This window comes from Centroberyx affinis, unplaced genomic scaffold (genome assembly GCF_046629955.1).
Source record: "Centroberyx affinis isolate AG114_WGS23_722 - 3 ecotype Tasmania unplaced genomic scaffold, CSIRO-AGI_Caff_v1 ptg002373l_1, whole genome shotgun sequence".
NCBI classification, from domain to species: Eukaryota; Metazoa; Chordata; class Actinopteri; order Beryciformes; family Berycidae; genus Centroberyx; species Centroberyx affinis.
In genome coordinates, this window is record NW_027280630.1 from 286,545 (window position 1) to 295,918 (window position 9,374).

Genomic DNA, 9,374 nt, shown 5'->3' on the forward strand with positions numbered 1-9,374 from the left:
GCAAAACAAATAAGTGCAGGTCAAAGCTGCAGTTAACTCTGCATTCTCTTTTTTCTGTTTTTTAAAGAGCGTGAAGTCATTTTTGAATGGTGCTTTGCCTGGGAGTATAGCAACAGTCACGCAATAATAAATATAAAGAAAAAGGGCTGGGAAGTAGAACAAATTACGGTTGATAAGGTGGCCGGTCATGACAATACTATTAAAACTACAGTCTGTAAATGAAAATAAGTTGTCTGGCTCTGGGGTTTAGATGAAAAGTAACCCAAAGCCCAAAGTATCTGACATTAATCTAACAAACACAAAATCACCATTATAGAATATGTTAGTATGACTTTCCCATAAGGGTGAACATATATTTATAATAAATTGAACACACAACATTGTTTTGTTTTTTTAAAAGAATCTCATTTTAATAATCATCAGAAATACACATATCTACAAAGGTGTAGATCAATAAGATTTATGAAACTACAGTACAATCATTGTAGATCTTTTATTTACAATTGTTGAAATAGCTAATTTCTTCCCCATGAAATCCACCAATAATCAGCGATGAAATCCAAATTTAGTCAAAACCAGGGAATGCTAAAGATATGTTCACATAAAACTGTCAGATTTATAATGTGAGAGAATTACAAATACCTCCAATCAAAAGGAAACTGAGCCTGTTTCCCAGACCAAGATTAAGCCTAATTCAAGTCTAAAAAATATTGTAATCCAGCCAAGAATAAGATCAATCTGAGTGTGAGAGACAGGCAGTTTAGAATAGTGCTGAAACATCTGACAGTGATACTATTGCAATGATGAATTTTACTCCACAGGTTAACAGCTAAGAGCTGCAGGTACAGAATCAATTCACAGACTCTTCAGCACAATAAAAACGATTGGTCAAAGTCTCTGGAAGCTCACTGTAATACCTCTGAGGTGATTTTAAATCAGCTTTCAATCAATTTCCTATTCTTGTGCCTGAACAGCACGACCAAGCTCCACTTTAAGACAACAGATACATAAACAGGGAGTGACAGCAGAAAAAAAAACAGATGCTTTGCTCATTTCTAATCTCAAATAAAGCTTGTCAAGTCAAATGTGCAAAGCTTTCGAGGGTTTCTACGCACTCGGGATGCATAGTTCAAAAGGCCATGATACTGGGCCACAATAAGACGTGATACTACAGTATGGGAGAGGAGGAAGAAGGAGGGAGAGATGGAGGGATGAACACCTAACACCTCTCTGTCTGGGGTTCCCAAAAGCATCAACAGGGATGTGATCAAAACAACACCCACAAAAACCAACCAACCAACCAAACAAAACAAAACAAAAAAAAGGAAAAAGTGGGAGAAAAGCTGGAAATATGGAAATATCAAGTCAAAAAAAATAAAACTTGTAATGAAAAAAACAACAAAAACAAAAATCACACCCCTAAATCATAGCACTGTCTTCATTATAGTAACTTACAATGATAAAAATATAGTTCCAGTGCTGTTTTTAGGAAGCCCAGCTGTACAGGGTGAACACACTGGCAAACTTGTGCACGAATATTCCTTGCTTTCAGTTAGGACTTGTAACCAACACAAGCAACAAACGTTAAGAATTTATCCGAAATGCATCTTGTACAGAAAGGAAAAAAAAAAACTGGAAAAGTGCATAATCAATAAGAACGTAAAAGGGCACTTTGTAATTTTGGTGCTATGTTTTGTTTCGCTCCATAAATACTGCTACAGCTCAGCCGCTTTCCAAGGCCCGCAGAACGGTTGTGTACAAGTTCCCCCAATGGAACTGTGAACTGGAAGAAATATAAATGCATAAAACAATGAATTCATCATCGCCATGATTCCTCCTGTGCCGCTGCCACGCAGCTGTATTGCCTCCTGGTGTTTAGCTTAGGTATTGCCAGTTATAACAGTGCTGCTAGTCCACCAGTCGAAGTGCATTAAACAACCATCTACCTCATCTTGCTTTCATAATTAAACGCAATACCTAAAACGACAAGCACAGCAACTACAACAGGAATCTCTGTGCCTCCAAAAGAAAACATAATTTGTCCAGAGCCCAGCCTCAAGGCGACCATGTGAATGCTTGAGATAGACAGTAAAATCTGGGCCTCACACAGATACCATTGCACACTTGAAGAGTTCACGACAGGAAAGGAATGTTTTCAGCCTACAAAATCAACAGAAATAAGAGTAGAAAAGGCGTACAAATTTTTCAGGAAGAGAACAAAAGGGACACGTAAACCCAAACATTGATGCGATGAGCAAAATGCGCTGGCACTATAGTTTCACACTCACAACCGATGACATATTTACATGCTGATATTACCACATGTAGATATACAACTGTCTAGGCCACACTTATCTAAAACAACTTACAGTATAGTCAGTGCATACATGTGGTATAAGAACTCCAAAAACCATAGATCTACTGGTGATACTCAGCTGGCACTATACTAGACAGTTGGAATATAGTATATGAAATCAGGAAGCCCATGAGAACAGTGAGCCTTTTCTGGAAGACGGTAATTTTTGCGGTAAACACTCAAGCTTCAATAAGCCTTCACTGATACCAGCAACATGTAAAAGAAGCCAATTACTCATCAAACAGAATTGTGAAGACAATAACTACAATAACCTATAAGCAGAAAATTAATCATTTCAGTGGCTTCAGTTTCAAAGAGCTACAGACTATAGACAGAAAGAGTTTTGATCATTTTCTGCAATACACTTTCAGTGCCTCTCACTAATATAGATGTCTCTCTTTCAAAGCAGTCCTTAAAAATCATTAAAATCAAGCTGAAATAGTCGCCCTAGACAGGAGCAACCTTAAAAAAAAAAAAAAAAAGGTGTATATGTGCTCCAGAAGATATCAGAGGCCACAGAAGTTGAATATACAGGTGTCAGTTTGTCTTGACTGTAATGCTCAGGTTTGATGAGTGACTGCGATGAAACCGGCAAAGCAAGGGTACATGATTTTTTTTTTTTTGTCTTAAGACGGGTAAGCACAGGAAAAACAGAAGAGAAGAAGAAAGAGAAACAGAGAAATAGATCAAGTCAAAAAGAAAGAGAAAGAAGTGTGTGTGTGCTCTGTCCAGTTCTGTCCAGTGGGGGACGCAGTTAAGGCGATGGTGGATGTTGACGCTCCTCTGCCTCCTGCTCACAGGAGCGTGCAGCGGAAGAAGCTGCTCTTCTTGGGCTGTTCTGTAATCTTCACTCCTTGATTGCTCTGTGGGTTGTTGCCCTCCTGAAGTACACAGAGAGAAGAAAACACAGCCGCATAAGAAAACAGCAAAAACACCAATCCATCACAAACGCAGATAGCAGACACCGTAATCAATATTATCAGTTAAATACCAATTAGCATTCTAGTCTCTTCTACAGTATATCCTTACCAGCTTCTTGTCCATTTTTGCCTTGATGTCTCTGGCAAGGGTCAAAAAGGCCTGCAGATACAAAAAAAACAGTAAGTGAATCAGAGCGTCACAGAAATGGTAGTGACTGTAGGTGCCGAAATTGTTTTTGACATGGAAGGTTAAATGTAAGATGGATGGTGGGCAAAAATTGCTACAATGATTATTTTGATGATAGCTTAAATGATAGCTTCTTGGGGTCTTCTATTAACAATATGCCTTGTAGAAAGTTTTCTCAAACTCACTACTTAAATATCAATAAACTGCATCAAAATAACAAATTATTAACCATCCATAGAAATCTTTAGAGTGCCAAAAGAACAGTCAAGGGGCAAGTTTGGCCCGCAGGCCCCGTATTGAGCAGCGCTACTTCAGACTATGAATGAGTAATTACAGCAAATGGAGTGAACTCACATTCTCCACGTTGATGTTGGCCTTTGCACTGGTCTCCATAAACTTGATGCCGTACTCCAGTGCCAGCTGACAGTGGGAGATAAGAGACAGAGGCACAGTCAGTACTCGGGCATGTTAAAGTACAATAACTAACAACAATAACTTTCATTTGTCAAATTCCTGTGATCCCACCTTCTCTCCCCTTTCTTTGGACACCTGTCGTTTGTCATTGACATCACATTTGTTCCCAAGGACCATCCTTTCCACATCTGCTGAGGCATGCTGCGGAGGGGAGGTTGGCAAGGCGAGCAGACAAGAAGAAATGGATCAGTAACAAAGTGTGTGTAGAAACTACTGACTGTGCAGGTGGCTCTTCATAAACAGAATATCAACACAGAATGAAATACACTCAAGTGTGCACACAAGACAGCTGTATAACAACATATTTGTACAAACAGTGGCATGCGTACACACACATACGCACCTACAAACACCCACAGACACACCTACACACCAATGTTATTAATATTTTACCTCTTCTATATTCCTTATCCAGTTCTTGATGTTGTCAAACGACTTCTCGTTGGTGATGTCGTACACTAACATGATGCCCTGGAGAGTTCACAGATAGTAGACGTCAAAATAGATATGTCAAACAACAGTGAAATGATCCCTCACTGGTTCTTAGCCCAAAGAAACAGAGATGGAAGTGGAATGTCTAATGTGATTTTCTTCTGTCCATGTCAGCCTTTCATGTCTGATCATATTTGTCATAGCCTCAATTATCAGAGGCTTTATTAATGGGGGACTACATGACACAGCGAGACCAAGTACAAACAGGGCTTTGAAAAGAAAAGGATCGACTGGGTTTCTAAAGTGAATTATGCGATCTCAGGCATCCAGTTCAACTTGAACTGAAGGAGAGGCCTACCGAGATTCCATGGTAATGCACTGGACACACCTCAACAATTCCCCAGGTATGTACAAAATCATTAACAAAAGTACAGAGTGTGATTCTGGTAAGAGTATACAATGAGAGTTTTAAATAGTGCTCAAACATGAGGTGACCCCCAACCCACCCGTTCAGGTAACTTACCATGGCTCCTCTGTAGTAGGCTGTTGTGATGGTTCTGAACCGCTCCTGCCCTGCTGTGTCCCTGGACAAGAGAAATGTTTTACATCTTTACTTGCTGAACCAAGGCTAAATGAACCACACTGCCCAGATCAGAGTAATACTCAGTGTATTCTGCTAGCTATAAAATTGGGTTGAATATTTCAGTATTTGCCTGGGATACAGAGTTACTAGTGCTCAAACAATTTTGACAAGTTGATTAATCGATTAGTCAATCGTTAGTCATTTATCAAGAAAAAAACTACCAAACATTTACTGGTTACAGCTTTACAAATGCAAAGATTTGCTTGCTTTTCTCTGTTTCATTATAAAATGAATACTTGGTTTTTTTTGGCTGCTAGTCAGACTAAGTAAGCAATCTTAAGAATCACTTTGAGCTCTGGTAACTTGTGATGGGCATTCATCATTATTTTTGACATTTTATAGACTACATGATTAATCGAAAGCCCTAGAGGTACCAAAGCTGTTATAACCATGTTCACTGGGCACAACATTTTTTAATTTTGCCTTTATTTTACCAGGAAGTCCCAATGAGATTCAAAATCTCTTTTCCAAGGGAGACCTGGCCAAGAAATGGCAGCAGGGGTTACACAATAAAACATACAAAAACAGTACAGAAAAAGAAAAATTCTAAAATATGTACAATAAAAAAGGTCACAATTTAGATCAGAAATAGGAGCACACATCTTGCATAATTATCCACAGTGTCTTATGACTGTGGATACAGTCATAAGACAGTCAAAAACAGTTCTGATTCTGGGAACTTTAAGAATACAGGACTGTGGTCTTAGACTGTAGGTCTTGCTGGCAAATTGGAGTGTGGTCAAGTAAGAGGGCAGTTTATCAATAATGGCTTTATAAATACAAATGTACCAGTATATCAGTCGGCTGGTGGCTAGTGAGTTCCAGTGTAATTTCTGATACAGGACACAATGATGAGTTAATGGTCCAAGGTTAGTGATAAAGCGTAAAGCTGAGGTGGTGGAGGGAATCAAGAGTCTTAAGTGCGGAGAGTGGGGAATGCATATAATAATCTGGGCATGCTGGCCAAATGTACCTAGAGCTGGTTCTCTTTCAAGTACCCCAATGCAATATTTACTACAGGGAAGACTGTGGAGAGGACGGTGTTATCAAGGGAAGAGAGGAGTGGGGTACCAAGCCAGGTGCTACACATGCACAGTGAAATCTTTCAACAGTCTGGACAACCTTGTTTAAAACATACCAGTCTGCATGTGTTGTGCTCCCTTCCTGAGGTAAAGTGACATTCTACCATGCCATCCCATAATAATACTTCCCACTTGTTGATCTCTCCTCTAGCACATCAGCTCTGAAAAGCTCTGAAACGACAGTGTTTGAAGTTACATCACTCTCTTACCATATTTGTAGCTTGATCTTCTTTCCATCTAGTTCTATTGTTCTGATCTTGAAGTCAATACCTGAGAAAAAAAAACACAATACAGTTCAGGCTCAACCAATTCAGAGGGAGATCTTCATGCTGGCGCCAAAACCAGCTCAGCATCCTTGTTACAGCCTAATATTTGTATTTAGAAGAAATGGGGGGGTTGAGTTGTTGAGTTCAGTCATCGTTGCTATGCTAGAGTACCAAGTACAAACAGTTGGCTCATGTTGAAAATGAGACTGGGTAACTGGATCACCTCTTGACAGCTTTGTAGCTTGCTAGCCCATCTGGCTACCCCACCCAAGCTGTAGTTAGTACAGTAAGTAGCTTTCCAGGCATCACTAGTTGTTAGGATCTCATTGACAGTTCTGGCAAAGTCTAGACTCTGAACTTGTTGGCCTTATTCAAGCACTCTGTGGCAAGCCGGTTAGCCTGCTTCCTGGCTAGCCACTACAGGATGACTGCTAGCCAAAAAAGTTAGCAATAAAAGTTAGCATGACGGGATGGGCTGCTCCGGTAACACTTTTCGGCCTAGACAGCACAAATAATGCTCAGTTTACCAACCTATGGTGGAGATAAACGTCGAGTTGAAGGCATCTTCTGAGAATCTGAATAGCACACAGGTCTTCCCGACGCCCGAATCGCCGATTAAAAGTAGTTTAAACAAGTAATCGTACGTCTTCGCCATGTTATTAGCTACTGCGGATATCCCGCCCGTCCGTTCTGTAAAGCCAAATACGTCACCGCTTGTCAGTTTATGGGCTTGCGGATTGGTTAAGCAAACTGTCACTCTTCTCTGTCGTCGTGGCTTCGGAAGTCCGCTGCGATTCAATAAGGTTTGCACGTTTTGTTGCCAGTGGTCTCCCGGATTGTATGGAAGGCCGGTGTATGGTTGGCACGGGCAGTCATAATTAATCGTGTGAGCAACTGGAAATTCCCCCAATTTCCTCACAAAACAAGCGCATTCGGTGTGCAAGAGATTGGGTGTGCTGGGTGTTTTCTAGAGACGTTGAGAAGTTGGAGGCGGTTATCCTGTGAGGGGAGACTCCGCCTGCTTGGGCTGTTCCGATACGAAACTGTACACAGTCATTTCAGAAACGGCAAACTGCAGGTGATTTTCGGGAGATACGCACTTCACTTTTGCTTCGCATTTGACTTGGACAAGCAACTTGAGTGATTAAAAATGCCTGTAAGTAAATTACCTTTTCATTTTGCTGTTGGGACAGTCAGAAACTTTTTCACTGCTTGTAATAAATCTGCTTGAAAAGTTAATAATAAATTGAGAAACACATATAGATGGAAACAGAATGAGAAAGACTGAGCCCATTAATCAGTTCAGCAGTACACATATACACATATATTCTAGTATAATCGAAAGTAGACAAATGATAACTAAATATGTTATGATCTGTATAATAGCTGCCCAATGTGTGCTGGGACATGCATGGACATGCCCCTGTATTTATCCTAGCAGTTCACTCATCAGACTGCAGGGGGCATTATAACATCAAAATGTAATCACTGGGTTGTTGAGTAATGTAAAATAATAAAATAATAAATCTGAATAAAAATAAATAAATAAAGATAGTGAATGGTGAAATTCTGCTCTGCTCTCCATTGCAGTTGGCTAAGGATCTGATGCACCCCAGTTTTGCAGAGGAGAGGAGAAGACACAAGAAGAAGAGGCTGGTGCAGAGCCCCAACTCCTACTTCATGGATGTTAAATGCCCAGGTAAGCAGTGGACACCAGTTCTCACACTGGTCAGTATCTCTTGAAATCTGTTTGGATGAATGAATTCAATGTTTAAAAGTGATTTAATTCTCATATTTCTTTATTCCCTCCCCAGGCTGCTACAGGATCACCACCATCTTCAGCCATGCCCAGGCGGTGGTGCCTTGTGGCGGCTGCTCCCTCGTCCTCTGCCAGCCTCAGGGCGGGAAATGCCGACTAACTGCGGGTGAGCAAGAAGTCACAAACTGGCGCTGTGTTTCATCACCACTTTAAATAATAAACAGTACAGTTTATTTTATTATAGCACTTCTGAAAACAGAGGTACAAAGTGGTTATAAGTCTTTCTGCCAGGTTCTGGTTGCCCATATAAAGACTTACTTCTTAATGTCTGTGTAGATTCATTTCAGTTATTTCAGTCAAAAAAAAAAAAAAAGAAAAAAAGAAATTCCACTGGACTTAAGATGAACTAATGAAGCCTCTCAGATAAGTGGTGAAACATCTTCAACTTTTAAGTCCAGTAGATTTAGTATTTTATATATTTTTGTTTGGACATCTTACTTCCCAATGTTCTTATATAAGTACATTTTATTATTATTATTACTATTATACTTTTATTATTATTGTTGTGCAGTGTCGTGTGTGTTCAGCACAATCAATTTCAATTGCATGTTATTCTTTTATTTACCGTCTGCGTTAATTGAAGCAAACGCTGCCCCCTGCTGCTCATCCACTGTACTTCTTCTTGCCAGGAAATAAGTATCAAAGGACAAAGTTTAGGAAAAGGGCAAGAGTCCTTCATGTTCTGCCTCCTGTTCAAACAGCAATGAGTCACTGAAATGTTTGTTGCTCTGATTTTCCTCCATCCAGGCTGCTCCTTCAGAAAGAAACACTCCTGAACAGAAAAGTGCTAAAGTCAACGGAGCGCCACTGACTGGCATCAGCATGCACTACGGATAGAGGAACGACGAGTCTTCTGTACCATTCCTGACTCTCCTTGATTTTCTTGTCGCACTGTATTCTGCTTTCACCACCCAAAATGTGTCTTTAGCTGGGAAATTGTCTCCACCTTTATCTTGATAATTTGGTGTGAAATTTCACCACTCCTCCATTGAGTTGGTTGATTGTTGATTGGTGTTTTGAGGCAGAGAGCAAGAGAGAGGCTGTGCGAGTAAAAGAGAAACTGTCGAGAGGAAATGTACATGCATCTATATTTCTATAAGCTCTGAATGTCTTGTAAAATAATGTGTGTAACAGATTGATATGATGTAGCACTTAATGTAGAATGCTTCTCTTGGATGTACAAAACACGTTTTGT

At 40.0% G+C, this 9,374-nt stretch overlaps 2 protein-coding genes across 2 annotated transcripts; one reads left to right on the forward strand and one right to left on the reverse strand.

Moving 5' to 3' along the window:
• Positions 1–409: 409 nt before the first annotated feature.
• Positions 410–7,061, reverse strand: LOC139656019 (ras-related protein Rab-8A). The gene is made up of 8 exons (XM_071533494.1): positions 6,892–7,061; positions 6,304–6,364; positions 4,893–4,953; positions 4,331–4,408; positions 3,989–4,078; positions 3,818–3,883; positions 3,386–3,436; positions 410–3,237 (listed from the first exon to the last, which is right to left on the reverse strand). The coding sequence occupies exons 1-8, from the start codon at positions 7,013–7,015 to the stop codon at positions 3,151–3,153; spliced, it is 618 nt and encodes a 205-aa protein (XP_071389595.1). The 5' UTR covers positions 7,016–7,061; the 3' UTR covers positions 410–3,150.
• Positions 7,062–7,178: 117 nt separating this feature from the next.
• Positions 7,179–9,279, forward strand: LOC139656020 (small ribosomal subunit protein eS27-like). Its single transcript, XM_071533495.1, has 4 exons — positions 7,179–7,516; positions 7,951–8,059; positions 8,175–8,285; positions 8,927–9,279. The coding sequence occupies exons 1-4, from the start codon at positions 7,511–7,513 to the stop codon at positions 8,953–8,955; spliced, it is 255 nt and encodes an 84-aa protein (XP_071389596.1). The 5' UTR covers positions 7,179–7,510; the 3' UTR covers positions 8,956–9,279.
• Positions 9,280–9,374: the final 95 nt, after the last annotated feature.